This window comes from Astyanax mexicanus, chromosome 12 (assembly GCF_023375975.1).
Source record: "Astyanax mexicanus isolate ESR-SI-001 chromosome 12, AstMex3_surface, whole genome shotgun sequence".
Lineage (NCBI taxonomy): Eukaryota > Metazoa > Chordata > Actinopteri > Characiformes > Acestrorhamphidae > Astyanax > Astyanax mexicanus.
In genome coordinates, this window is record NC_064419.1 from 27,436,214 (window position 1) to 27,452,074 (window position 15,861).

The window sequence follows — 15,861 nt, forward strand, 5'->3', positions numbered from 1 at the left end:
CAGAGCTGAACCCCACCCCACCCACCACACACCCAACACACTCGCACATAACTGAACTGAACCCCCCACCCCCACCCTTTACACACACAAAGACTTCACCCACAAACACCCACTCAGCACAAAGAGACTGAAATGTCTTTATTCCTATCAGCAATATTTGCTGCTACTCTCAAAAACTATAAATTCTCTACCTCAGTAACTGCTGTGATTATATATGTTCCATATGTTACAGTATGTTACACATCTCTTCACCTTATCCTCAATATGTACATTAATATACCGTATCGGTACTGCACTGTCCTGTCTTAAATTGTCTCGTCTTTTGTATTTAGTGTTATAGTTTTATGTTGCACTGTCGTCACTCCTGCACTTTATGTTGTTTATTGCTTGTTGTTCCATGTTGCACCATGGTTCCGGAGGAACGTAATTTCCTTACACTGTGTACCTGTACTCAGATGTAAAGACAATAAAAGCCTCTTGACTTGACTCTTGACTTGACATGAGTGTGCAGATTTTATTTTTACAGTGCAGTGGGTGAGGCAAAGCTGATGTTTGATTGGCTGGAAAACGTCTATTCTGGTGAACATCAGGTCCTAATTAGTGTTAAGCGCAATAAAACTTAATAAAAGAGAAAACACATGAAGTCCATTACAATGGACACAGGGTCTTAAAGAGTAAAAAAAGACAAGTACTATATGGCAGATATATTATGCAATTGCTTCATTTCTTGTTAAAAAAAAAAATAAAAAGTAGTATACATATGTACTGTATACATATGTATATATATACTGTAAAATTCCAGAGGAAGCTCATATTTCAGAAGAAGCTGTTGTAGAAAAGAAAATGAAAGGTGGGCTACCCCCACCTCTCGTCCGGGGTACAACTTCCCCTGCGTGTTCGTTTGATAGAGAGAGTCAGACAGGTGGAGTGAAGCTGAAAGCAAACCAAGTATTTATTACAAAGTACTGAATATTCAGGAGAACCAATACATATAAGACAGTGTTACAGCCGTCTCAGTAAGAGTTCTGACCCCCTCTGATCTGACTCCATGTTTTATACCCAAAATGACGTAAGCCTGTTGATGAGGCGTTGTTAAAATCATCTCATGTTAGCATGCACGTGTTAATACTGAAGTTTCACGTGTCTGACTGGACCACTAGTGTTTGACCTTGACTGTATTCTTCCAGAATGGAACCTCATGGCACTATCTGTGTGTGTGCGTCACCCCCCGCTTTGAAGTAGAGGTTTTTTAGGGAGGCACTCACTGACCAAAAGGCTGCTTTGATCTAATAGCCTTTTTGTAGCAAATTAGCCCCGTACCAGTCGAATTGATGACCGTTAGTTAGGGTCATGCAGTAAAACAAAATACTTCAAGCCTGAGCTACATCTCATATGTTATATGTTAATGTGGGTTAATCTGTCATATAATAAAGTCTGTGTTAGTCACATGCCATATCAAACAATGTTTTACTATATGTGTAAAGGATATATTGTGATTATTGGTTAATCTTTTATATAAATGCGTGTAAAATACACTGTGAGTAAAAATGATCAAATATAATGTGAGTATTGGTTAATGCCTATAAAATACAAGGTTTCACACAATAATTATGTAATTATAGATACTAAGATAAGTAATCATTATTGAAAGATATTTGTCAATACACTCAAGGTAAAATAAACCGTTACTCTTTAAAGCTCAAATATTTCCAGATATGTTGTCAGAAAGTTTCAAAGTAATAACTGTCTAGTGTATCTAGTGTATAATTAACTTGAACTCATTCACACCCTGCACAGTGACGTTCACCACACACTCTTGCGAAACCACACTGACATGTCCTCCGGAAACTGTGACGAGCTAAAGCTTGAGGTCACTGACCTTAATCTGAGAAGTTGCTGGTGTCTTTGTTTTGAAACTTACTGTTAATTCCCTCCAGGTTCATAAAGGAGGTTAACAATAGTGCATAAATTAATTGTTAGTCCAACCATTGAGAGATTGTGAATCGGGTGACATCTGACATTGCGTTGCCAGGGGTCAACATTTTTACACCTTTTACACATCGTTACTGTCCACTGAAAAAAAAAACATGTATCTTCAAATAACTTCACAGGAGAGTGATAAACCTTCTTAACTCAATGAACTCAATGAAATGAAAAAAGATATTTATATATTTTAAAAATTAGATTTTTTAATCACTTTTTAATGAGGTACCAAAGCATCTTTTTTTCAAGAGCACTTTCTATAGGCGTTTAATTAAGAGCCAGTGAAACCAAAATGCCCCATGTTTTGAAATACTTGCCTGAGTCAGTGCTATAAATCTGCTTCTATCCAGTTTATCAGACAGGCTTGTAATTTTCACATTCCATAACATGTTGAAATCATTCTGCCGCAGACTGGCAAACACAGCATGACATCAGTCAGGCGTCTTATCATAAAATAAGTGAAATAATAATGGAGATAAAAGATTCTGTCCAGTCTAAAGGTGTGACAGTAGTGAAACAAATCATTTTCTAACCATACAATTGGTTAGAAATCTGTTTTAGACTATGTCAGGCCTTTCTACGCATCAGGGATCTTTATAATAAAATGTATAGGTTTAGGTAAAAGATACAAACATCTAACTGGCAGAACCAGAGTGGGGTCATGCCCTCTAGCAATTGGTCAAGGTCATTCTGAGAACATTGCAGGGAAGTTCACTGCTAGTTCAGTGCTGTTGAAAGTTTTCCTGCCAGTAAAGTTGGGGCTTAAAAGTTTTTTAAGCAATAATTGCAATTAAACATCTCCAGTAGCAGTAGATTAATCCTGCACATTGATTTCAGGACCATGAAAGGCAGCTTTAACTTTTAACGTTTGTGGTTTCCTCCCATTAACTGCTTGCTTTAGGCCCTGCCACAATATTTCTATTGGCTTAAGCTCAGAACTTTGACTCGGACATCCCCAAACATTAACTTTACTCCTCTTTAAACATTTTTTTTGTTGAAATGATTGTGCTAAAGGTCGTTGTCTTGGTACATGACCAAGTTTTCTTAATTTTCCTTTATGGCTTTGGGCTAGTTTAATCTTTATGAAGCCTAGAACAACAATGCTAACAAAGCTGCATGGCTAAGAGTCGTCCTCAGCAGGCTTGGACTGTTTTTGGTGCAATACTGTTTTTTTCCATCTGGACTACTTGCTGATGAACCCATTCGTTATCTGTTCAGAGGAATCCTACAGTACTGATTTTAGAAATAAATAAATCATTTTTAGAAATTATTTTATTAGAAATAAAAACAGTTTTGTTTTTTTTTAATATTCTTTGCTACCGTCATCTCTGCTGTGGGTCTGGGTGTGACATCAGTTGCTTGGAACTGGCAATGTGGGTGAGAGTCTCACCTCGCCTGCCTTTTTTCACCAGTACCGGTAATAAGCAAAGCAAACATCCACAGTATGATAACCACGCATTTTCATATCATGGTTCATCATGCAACCAGAATATATAAATGAAAAGAAAAGAAAAGTTACTTTTTTTCAGTAATTAGGTTCACAATGTGAAACTCATATTATATAGATGTATTACAAACAGAGTGGTGTATTTTAAATGTTTATTGCTTTTATTGCTGATTATGGTTTACAGCCAATGAAAAAATGTGTCAACAGAGGTAAGCATAAAGTGCTGTCAAATTTTCCAAACTTACTTCGGACTTGGATAAAACGCAGTGGACCGACACCAGCAGATGACATGCCTCTTCAAACCATCAAAAATTTAAAATTTAAATGAAGGTCAGTGATTGTTTGGAGAGCCATGTCATCTGCTGGTGTTGGTCCACTGTGTTATATTATGTTTAAAGTCAGTGCAGTGTTTTCCCGGAAAATCTTAAATCTCTTTATACTTCCCTCTGCTGACAATGTTTTATGAAGATGTGGATTTCATTTTCCAGCAGGACTTGGCACACTACTAAAAGTACCAATTGGTTTTATTTAATATTCTATTTTTCTGAGACAATGTTTTTTTTTGCTGTAAGCCATAATCATCAACAATAAAATAAATAAATGCTTTTTTCACTTTGTGTGTAATACATCTACAGTCATGTGAAAAAATTAGGACACCCTATGAAAACCTGTATATTCTTTAACATATTTGGACATGTGGATATTTACTATCAAATTTAACAGTACTGAGATATCCAAGTAATATGACTAAACAATAAAAAAATAAGAAACGCCTTTTTACAACTTTATGTAAAATGTAATTCAAAAAGAATGCAATTTCTGGTGAGGCATAAATTAGGACACCCCTATATACTGGGCCACTTAAAATAGTTAAGATCACACACAGGTGTGTCATATCAGATGCACATGATTAGAACATCGTTACCCAGCATGTTGAATGAGGCTTACCCTATTTAAACCTCAGAAATGTAGTTTGGTGTGTCCCTGACTGTTGAAGTAAGAGTGAGCACCATGGTGAGACTACAGTCTGCCATACCTGCCTGACGCCCTCAGAAAGAAGATTGTGGCTGCTTATGAAGATTTAAAAAGATCTCCAAAGATTTTAACATCAGGCATTCCACCATCCGGAAAATTGTTTACAAGTGGAGGACATTCAAAACAACTGTGACCATGCCCAGGTCTGGCCGTCCAAGCAAGTTCACCCCCAGAGCAGACCGTAAGATGCTAAAAGAAGTCATGAAAAATCCTAAAATTTCATCACAGAACCTACAGCAGGCTTTAGCTACTGTCGATGTGAAAGTGCATGACTCAACTATCAGAAAGAGACTACACAAGTTTAATTTTCATGGGAGGTGTGCAAGGAGGAAACCTTTGCTCTCTAAGAAAAACATTAAGGCCAGACTGAAGTTTGCCAGAGATAATGCAGACAAAGACCAGGACTTCTGGAATAATGTTCTTTGGACAGATGAGTCTAAAGTTGAATTATTTGGACACCAGAAAACAAGACATGTCTGGCGTAAACCAAATACAGCATTTCAAGAAGAACCTCATACCAACTGTGAAGCACGGAGGTGGAAGTGTCATGGTTTGGGGATGCTTTGCTGCAGCAGGACCTGGCCAGCTCACCATCATAGAATCCACCATGAATTCTGCTGTGTATCAGAGGGTGCTTGAGGAACATGTGAAACCATCTGTAAACAAATTAAAGCTGAAGCGGAACTGGACCCTGCAACATGACAATGACCCAAAACATACCAGTAAATCCACCAAGGACTGGCTAAAAACTAAGAAGTGGAGAGTCCTGGAATGGCCAAGTCAAAGTCCAGATCTTAATCCAATTGAGATGCTGTGGAGTGATTTAAAACGAGCTGTACATGCAAGGCGCCCCTCAAACATCTCACAGCTGAAAGAATTCTGCATTGAGGAGTGGGGCAAACTTTCTTCAGATCGATGTCAGAGATTGGTGGGTGGCTACAAGAAGCGTCTCACTGAAGTTATTTCAGCCAAAGGGGGCAACACTAGTTATTAGAGGGTGGGGTGTCCTAACTTTTTCCTCCGTTATAATATGCCTTTTTGTACATAACTTTTGTTTTATGAGTAAAACGATGTTAATTTTGGTTGTTTAGTTGCAATTAAATTACTTTCTTTTCGAGAAATAAATAAAAACGATTTTGGACATTGATATGTGAACATTTCTCAATAAAGAGCGGACTCTTTAATGGGGTGTCCTAATTTTTTCACATGACTGTATATAATATATGAGTTTTACATTTTAAACTAAATTACTGAAATACAGTAACTTTTCAATGATTTTCCCATTTTTTGAGATGCACTATAATATAGGCATTACAATTCAAACTAAAGCAACGTTAAACTGGCATCATGCTATTAATAGCAAAATGTAGACAGCAACCAATTGGGGTGGGCTGAAAAAAGAGGCTAAAAATAACACTAAAAAATGAGGGCAGGCACAATACACTTACAAACCCAGCTTTTATTTATGTGTTTAATCTGATCTTTCTTTTTGTGAATAAGTGCACAGAACAGCCTTCACACTGAAAGGAAACATAGAAAATACAAATACACACAGCTCAGATATGCAGCAGTCTGAACACAACAGTAAGCTATGAGCTTTAAAACTAGTTATAATTGTATAACATGTATAAAAACGTACAGAACAGTAATGCTTGCAGTTCATCCTGCAAAGTGGAGCACAGCCACGGCAGCGCAGTCTCATTATCGTGTGTTTTAGGGTATGGCCTAGTTTGCACACAGAAATAACCCGGCATAAATACCAACCAGGGGCTAGAACTCTACCTGTCAACAACAGGCAAGCTGTCAACACTAAACCAGTATAATTACGAGGAGCTGCGAAGGCCAGTTCCTGACCCAAATCCTCCAGCCTGTATGTGATAGAACAGAGAGGATTGAGGACCATCATCATCACCATCATCATCCAAGGTGGAGCAGCAACATATTCATCATTAGCCGCAGCAGCTGCTGCTCAGTTTGTCCATTTCATTCCACAGTCCTCGAGGGCAGCTAGATCAGCTGCACAGCTCCGCTGGCCACTAGAGGTGCTATAGTGCGATAACGCATCAAGTGCTGGGAGCCCTCCTCCAAGTCCACTACATACTCCCTATAAGACAAAGAAAGAAAGATGGAGATGAAGCACTTCTGATTCAACTCATCAGCTAAACCCCAAAGCCATTAATTCAGTGTTTAACCCTGTGGGGAAAATTAGGCCTGGTTCACATTATATGGCAGGTATGGCAGACTGTAGTCTTTCAGTTGTAGTAATTTCACACTACATGACTAATCAAGGATAAACAGGGTGAAAAAATGTTTACCATGAGAAATCCCCAACTCACCTGGCTGCTCTCCAAAACATGTTTTGAAACAAGAACATGCAAGAACTAAACCTACAATCTCTGCAATGGAGAACAGCCACTCAAGAACTTCTTCTGGGTTCCACCAGAAGACGCTCCTGAGCAAGATCAGTCTTTGATCATTTTTATACTGAAAAATTCAATGTATCTTGTTGTATCTCCAACCCCATTCATCACACTGTAGCACAAATGCTAGCATTTTTACTGTTTAAAACCAGTTTGCTTCAGTAAAATGGAAATATACAGGAAAGTTATCTTTTTTCTTTTTAACAAAATACTTTAAACTACTTTCTAAAATGAAAGGAATATCATAACCAGGTATTTAATTACAATTCTTATTTGAGCTGAGGACTACAGAAACATCTGAGGTTTGACAGTATAAATGAATGTAAGCACTTTTTGGCAAACAACAGGCCACTGTGTTGTGCCTGCCTATTAATGGATTTTTTTAAAAATTACAACCCATTTAATATCCATAAATAAACTTTATCAGTTTTTTTAAACCTTTATTGGTGGCACCTCAAAAAACTACATTTTACAGTTCCAAACTCGTTCTTTCCCTTAGAATACAACAAGCTGTTTTTATAACTAAATTGTTAATATACTTTAAAATATATTTAAATTGGCTCTGTTCTGATTGGCTGGCCTGCATTGTGCCTTGCTAATAAGGAGGTTTAAATCCCTCTATCATTCTGCTGTGTGATTAATTAACTGATGAGTGATACTTTGGGCATGCTTGGCCTGTATGGACAATAGTACTGGAACATCTGCTCATTTATTGTTTCTTCCAAATTTAAGGGTATTCATTTTTTTAAAATATAGACAAGCAGAGAGTGTGAAAGTGTGTGAGTGTGTGTGTTTGTGTATAAGTGAGAGAGAGAGAGAGAGAGAGAGAGAGAGAGAGAGAGAGAGAAAAATGCTGTACGGTCAATATTTATATGCCTTTAATCACTGCAGCACAGCAGAAACCACCTACCTCTGCTCATCTGTCTCCGGCTCCACCATAATGTTCTCCTGCCTCTCCCTCACTCGCAGAAAAACAAAGGAGTCCAGACAGGGTTCAGGAACTGCGCGCGCACACACACAGACAAAAATATAGGTTACGAGATCAAAAATCTTGTCAAGTCATTCCTATTTTAATTCCGAAAGGCTGAGATAGTGATCTGGTGTGAATAAGAAAAGTGAATAAAGGCTGTTTTTGGCACAACTCCTAAATAGATCACAATGATACATGTTAGACTCTTGACAGTTACCAATAGTTACAGTTTCTTTTATCATATGCTGCAAATTAAGGAAAACGTACAGAGTATACACAAATAATGGACATATCTAACAATGAAATACCATTTCAATTGAAAGTTTTGGTATCACTTTAAAATAAGACTACCTTTCTAAAGGGTTTATAAATGGTTTACAATTAGTTTATTAGATAGATAGATTAGATAGATAGATTAGATAGATTAGATAGATTAGATAGATTAGATAGATTAGATAGATAGATACTATATTGATCCCAACGGGGGAATTCTAGATTAATGGTTACTAATTAGGTTGTAAATGCCTTACAAATCATTAATAATCAGTTATAACACATACGTAGAAAGGGCAACAATATAGATAGCTGTGGGTTCATTATTTGGCAAACAACAGGTCATTGTTGCCCTTTTTACGTATGTGTTATTATTAACTGATTATTAATTATTTTAAGGCATTTACAACCTAATTATTAACCATTAATAAACTAATTGTAATTAACCATTTATATATTTATAAAGGTAGTCTTATTTTAAAGTGGTACCAAAGTTTTGTATTTGGGAAACTGGAGCCGGGAGGGTCAGGTTTTAAAGCTCTCTCAGACATTTCTGAATATTACACACTGAAAAAAAATATAATATATAATATATTTTTAATATATTAAAAATATATATAAAATGTATCAGGACCATCCACTTGTTTCCCCTTTTTGCTGCTGTTTTTATTTTGTTTCTTGTCATCCTCATTTTTGCTTGACTTATTTCTTTGTACTTTGCAGATTTTTACAGTGCCCTTTTATTGTGGGTTAGGTTCATATATCAGATCATTTTAAAAACAGACTGTCACATTCGCAAATCCAAATCCATCTACTGCTTATTGCTGAGTGACATAAAACAGCACTTTGATGTCCAAAGCTTTGTTGTATCTGTTGTATTTTTAGCTACTACAAATAGGATCGAATCCAAAAATATCCTTGAGCTAAGATCAAGAAGAAGAGTCAGTGCAGATATTTAGATACCAAGATACATGATGCTGAGAGTAGGAGTGCTGTACAAAGGAGGGTTTGAGCACAGTACTGAACTAAGCTGTTTGGACACTCATATTCGTGTTTTTTTTTAAATAACTGAAAATAACTTTTCAGTGAACCAGTCTGTGTTTGCACCGGTTTAAATGGAACTGGGGACGTGTCACAGAATGGGTGTCACCTTTTCTCCTTGCTCCTGTACCACTAGACATGCACACAGATGTTGTCACGGCTCGTGCTGAAACCTACGACTCTTTGGTTTCAGCTGGGAATTAACTTTTTGGGTTCTGGAACCTATTTTTTGTTGGAATGGTTCACAACTAGGTGTGCAAACCTAAACAGAATCATCCAGCTTAATGGAAAATCCCTAACAGTGAAGGTTTATACCACCTTCTGGGGACAGTGGAAAAAGGGCCTTCTGACTACTGACTATACAGAGGCTTTCAGAAATCCCAGGCTGCTGCTGCTGCCGCTGCTGCATTACCATCAGTCTTGTGTCAGGGTCTCTGCACATTTTTAAAGCTCAAATTTCATGACTTTTAAGACCTGTTTAATACCTCTTTGCTGAGGGAAAAACATCTTTGAAAACATTAACATCATTTAGACTCACAGCAGCTAAATATGTTTTGCTAACTGAAAATAGAACCCTGATAATGGTTATTAATGATTATAATGATGATTATAAATGAGGATATTAAACACTTTTCATATTTACTCATGTGATCTTTGTCTGATATTAAACTGTTTGTTGTTCTGAAAAATGTAAGTATAATAAAAGAAAAACAAGATCTGTAGGAAGGCAAATATTGTTTTGTAGCTTCATACAAAAGTATCTCATGATAAACTTTGTATTTTTTAAACAATATTGAGAGATAAATGGTAACGGAACTAAACATATAAAACTGAAGAAATGCATAAAAAAATCTTAGAAATGTTCTTGTAAGGACATAGCTGGGACATGCCCACATTTTACTACTTAAGTGACTACAACTAAAATCAGCAGCAGTAAATCAGCTGCAGATGATTAAAAAATGAGATTTTGGAGGAGCCTGTTATATTTAAACTTTAAAATTAATCACCATGAAAAAAAAATACTTTTAAGAACTGTTTAATACCTCTTACAAGATCAAATAATACTATTACTGTGGCCAAAAAATGACAAACTAGGTGATAGCATTACTGTCTTTTTATTAGCCAAAATAATTTGAAATAACCATCAAATGAACAAAAGTGCGCTGTTAAGAGAACTCGACAAAACAGACTTTTAATAACTCACCACTAATTGGGGTGTTCCCTAGATCTCTATTTGCATTTTTATAATATGTTAATAATCAATCCAATATAAGCATAATAAGCAAACAAAAACATGATTAAAATTGTTAGACATTTTAACTGGCTTGAATGACATCAATTTATAAAGCATTAACATGGCTATGTACACGATAATTAGCTAAAAAAAAATAGCAGTTAATAGTAGTTATGATTAAGAATAACATAAAAAGTCTGTGATTATATTTTAGTGTTTTGCAGTCAATCTTGTTTTTATTTCTCTAAATAAAAAAAAAAAAACACTCATGCTCACCTGCTTTCAGCATGTCAATACTCTGCAGGTTTGGAGGCATGTGCTTCAGAGCCACAGCCTTAAGATAAACTTCTGTGTTGGCCAGATACCTTCAGGCAGAGAACATTAACCACAATATTAATAAACAGAAATGACATGTCCTTAGCAAGATATGTTTTTGGAAGAGGTATGTAAATAGGTAAGATGCTCACTCTTTAGCAAAGGCAAACTCCTCAGGAGAGAGAAACGATGGATCACCCTCTGCCCGGGACTTCTCCTTCTCCAACACATGAGGGAAAAACTTCTCAATCTGCAGACGGAAAAAGCAAAATATGCCTATATTTCATATAAACATGCATACACAGTCATGTGCAAAAATTACACTGACTTATGAAAGAATTACTCACGTAAAAGTAAGAAGCAAACAATTACAGAACGTTAATTAGTAAAATATTTTAGAAATATTTATAAGTCCAAAAAGTCTTTAAGTAATTTATAGAACTGTGCCAGAACTTCCTAATATGTCCAGTATTTTCAGCATAGGAACTGAAGTACGTTAGACGTTTGCTCTAAAATGGAAGCTGGAGGGCCTACTTTAATGATACTCAAAAGACTCCAGTCCAGGTTTGGACCTAAATTAATTTTATCAAGGACCAAGTATAAAATCTAAAATTAATAAAAGCTTTACACAATCTGTCTAATATAATCACTGAGAAAAAAATAGAACATTCACAACGTTTTGACTCAATTAGCCTGTGCTCATCTAAACATGTTTTGCTAATTGAAAACAGCAGCCTGAAAATAGGTATAAATAATTATAATGATTATAATTTTTTGATGATAATAAAAACGTTTTATATTTACTCATGTTATCTTTGTCTGTTTGTTAATCTGAAAGATGTAGGTATGACCGAAAGAAAAACATGATCTGTAAGGAGGCAAATATTTTTCGTAGCTCTCTACCTATTCCTTCATACAAAAATGCTTCATCATAAACTTTAGTTTTATTTCCTTATATTTAAAAAGCAATTAGAAATCAGCCAATCAAACATTTGTGTGTTCCAGCATAAACAATATATTTTTTGTAAAGCAATCTGCATGAATAATATAGGGCTAAATGTGTGTCGATCTATTCTCCACGCTACCTTTTGCAGTCGAGACCGGAGGTAGCTGCTCAGGACAAAGCGAATGCGGTCAATCTCCATGCGGTGGACGCTGGCCTTTAGGTCTCCCTTCTTCACACGCTGCAGATTCTCCTCCTGAAGTTATGAAAGAAAACATACTGATATAAGCTGATACTATTTAGCATAATCTGCCAATGGCATTTTAAAACAAAAACTACAATCTTTATGTCTTTAGTGCTCTCAGGAAACCATAACAGTGCAGGCAAGTATATTGTTAGTATTGTTAGAGAGAAAGAGGTACCACTGGGGGGTGGACAATATCGTATTTCTGCAATAAAGATATTCTTGGTAATATGACAAAACACTACATATCACAACACGTAACAAAAATATATATCACAATGTTAACATGCAGAATATTTAGGTTATGTATATAAACTCTAAACATAAAAATATTTACAAAAATAATCCATAAAAACCTCACAGAAAATAGCAAAACAAATAAAAAAATGACTAATTTAAAAACAGAATACCACTAATACGTATTACGATTATTATTGTATTGTAATGTATTAAGTATTGTAATATTATTACAAGAATTTGTGTTTTTTCTTTCAATTTTTAAAAACTATATTACCATGTATGAAATGGTTTACCCTAGTATCTACCCTTTTTTACATTAAAAAAAAGTTGGATAAAGGCTAAACACTATTTAATTTCCAGACAAGGTATGAGACAAAGATTCATCTAATCCCTATAGCTTTCATTTATTTATTATATATTTAGGTAAACAGGGTGCCTTATTTATCTGATGGTTTTATCTGAATGTACATCAGATGACTGCTTTAGGCAATACCACTTACAGAAGACCATTAGGCACTTTTAGCAGTGGATGAGTTACAGCAGAAACCTGAAGTCAGCTCTACCAGAGATTATGAGTGTTATAAAAATGAGGATTATGCACCAGAATGCTGAAGCTCCATATTAGGGAACTCCTGAGGTGATAGAAGAATAAAAAAAGGCTAAATGTGCCCTAGAAAGCATTAAATCCAAAAACCCTGCAGTGCAGTCTGACTTCTAGCCCTAAAGCTAACACACACACACGTATATACTGCTTCTTCACATCCCATTCATCATCCATCCTTACCATGTGAGTGAGCTGCTCCATCACACACTCCACCAATTCAGACTTGTTCTCCAGAAGCTCTGGGGAGAATTTCTCATTCAGCCAGGCCTGAAAAACAGAAAAACAGCTTATTAATACAAAGTAATCACAAAAAAAAAAAATAATAATAACAATCAAAATCACCATATATCCAAAAATATCCAGACACATGTTCTGCTTAGTTCTTTACATTTCAGTTACTTTAAACTGCCCTCATTTCTAACCCATGATTTGTATAAACTCTATAGAAAAAAAAAAAACTAAAACTAAAAAACTAAATGTGAGATTCTGAAGTAATCACATGATCAATATGGACACCATATAAACCTATTGGCACCATGCCTGTTGTGTTCTGATAAATTACTGTGGTTCATTCAGTGCTTTTGTGCTGAGTTGGTGAGTTTAAGATAAGGTGGGGTGTTGATCCAACATCCTGATCTCACAGCAATGTCCTACTACAATCTAGTAAAATCGCGTGCTTGTTTCTTTGTGGACCGAAAACTCCCAGTTGGACCTACAAGCGGTCAGTGTAACGTTAATCAGTTCAACTTTAAGGTAAATTAGATTTCATTACTAATAAATATTAATACATTTCATTATTTAATTTTGTCCACTTAACAACTAGTTTTCAATTAATTTCTTTTTTCATTTCTGTCTCTCATGATCTGAATTACAGGAAGTTTCATGAAATTTATTTTTTTCATCTTGTAAAAAGAAAATAGATATCATTATACCATTAGTATACCAGATTTTTGTTACAAAATGCAAAAACTGTACAATCAGAAAACTGAATAAAAAAAATAAAAAAAATGATGTATTTTTATTTCTGATCACTAGTGGCAAAAAAAAAAAAAAAAAAAAAAAAAGAATTAATTCAAAACACATGAAGGTTACACTGACTTTTTTTTACACCTTGCTGCTTACTCAAAAGATTAAAACGTACTGGTTTCAAAACTATTTAAAGTATAAAAGTAAAACTAATGTAAGGGGGAAAATGTAACAAGGGACAAAACACAAAAAATAATTAATATAAAATACAATTTTCCATCTTGTAAAAAGAAGGTAGGTATGATTAAACCATCAGATTTTTGCTACAAAATGCAAAAAAAAATAAATAGAAAACTGAATAAAAAACTTAAAAAATTATTTCATGATCATTAATTAAAAACACATAACAGATCACTGTTACATTGACTCCAAACACCCTGGTTTTAGAATGTATGCGACTTGTTTATGAAGGCATTCTGGCGCCATTTATTACAATATTTTGTCCTCTTTTCACTCAGGTAGGTTATACAACTGCTGTCAATTTAAAATAAATAAATCTTACGGACTGCTGCTTTAAACAGCAGCAGACTGTTTCTCAGAGCAGAGTCTCCTTATTCCAGTACAGAGAGCAAGCAGCCTGTTTAGAGGCAGAGGAGCTGAGAGACCCTGCTGCTACTGGACAGTCCTAAGCCTCAGGTAAAGATCTGCACGGTGAAACAGAGCCGCCAGCTTCTGCAGTAAAGGTTAAAGAAACGACTGACCTCCTCCAGCCTGGAGATGAGTTCAGCTGGAGTCAGAACGTCCTCCTGACTCTCATCTTCTCCGCTCAGATCTCCAGCGTCCGACAACTCATCATCAGCCATGACCCAAAGTTCCTAACGTACCCGGAGATACGAGTCTTTAACACCGTCCTTCTCCTAAAGCACAGGGTTAACTGACCAAGATGAACACAATCACAGAGCAAAATCCAGCGGATAACCGCGCTGAACGCGTCTGTAAACACAGTCAGTAGTTTAACAGCAGCCTCTCACTGACACAGACCAACAACACACACCAACACACAGCGCGCACTAAGATTTCCCGCCAAACAGCAAGAGTTTCCCGTGTCGTCATTATTTCTTCACGGAGGTTATGCTCCGTAGATCTGCGCAGTGTATAATATCCAAAACAGTGGGTTATGCTGTTATGGTGAGGTTATGCGTAAACCTGCTCAGAGGTTAGAAAGTTTGTACATAAAACAGCAAAATGTGCAGGATATATGACAAATTGAAAAAAAAAAAAAAAATTTGTTATTAAATCATTATGTCAATATTTACATATTTAATAAAATCAAAATCTAAATAATGAAATTAAAAAAAATTCAAACAATAAAAATACATTCTAAATGCATTAAATCAATTTTATAAAACTAATTTATTTACTATCTATTGTTATTTAGTTTTTTTTTCTGCAAACAATTCTTATTTTATATCTTATATTTGTAACAACATGAACAATAATGAACGATAATACAATCATGAAAATAATAAATTTAATTTTGCGTCAACTACTTTGCGTTCTACTTTTTTTCACTAATTCATTTACTAATTACTATTATTTACTCTTTTTACAAAAAAAGAGTTGGTTGGTTGGTTGGTTGGATATTTGATCTCAGTAAGAACAAAAGCTTAGGCTGTGCCACAGGGTCCTGTAGTGCACAACTTAAAAAAAAAAATCTAAAAGACATAATGACTATAATGTTACTTTAAAATCTGAAAATGTTGAAAACAATTGCACTACAGTGCCATCCCTGTGTCAGCCACATATGCGCCCATTGAAAATGAATGCATTTAGTACAATGTAAATGGACATCTTTATACTAGGCTACATATGTCTGCTACAGCTCTGGAAAAATTAAGAGACCTCTTAAAAATTACGAGTTTCTTTGATTTTACCAAATTGAAAACCTCTGGAATATAATCAAGAGGAAGACGGATGGTCACAAGCCATTAAACCAAGCTGAACTGCTTGATTTTTTTGCACCAGGAGTGGCATAAAGTTATCCAAAAGCAGTGTGTAAGACTTGTGGAGGAGAACAGGCCAAGATGCATGAAAACTGTGATTAAAACCAGGGTTATTCCACCAAATGTTTATTTTCTGAACTCTT

At 35.4% G+C, this 15,861-nt stretch overlaps 1 protein-coding gene across 1 annotated transcript; it reads right to left on the reverse strand.

Moving 5' to 3' along the window:
• Positions 1-5,904: 5,904 nt before the first annotated feature.
• Positions 5,905-14,801, reverse strand: gins4 (GINS complex subunit 4 (Sld5 homolog)). Its single transcript, XM_007231477.4, has 7 exons — positions 14,477-14,801; positions 12,930-13,016; positions 11,804-11,917; positions 10,871-10,968; positions 10,680-10,768; positions 7,796-7,886; positions 5,905-6,569 (listed from the first exon to the last, which is right to left on the reverse strand). The coding sequence occupies exons 1-7, from the start codon at positions 14,576-14,578 to the stop codon at positions 6,473-6,475; spliced, it is 678 nt and encodes a 225-aa protein (XP_007231539.1). The 5' UTR covers positions 14,579-14,801; the 3' UTR covers positions 5,905-6,472.
• Between the last annotated feature and the right edge of the window lie 1,060 nt (positions 14,802-15,861).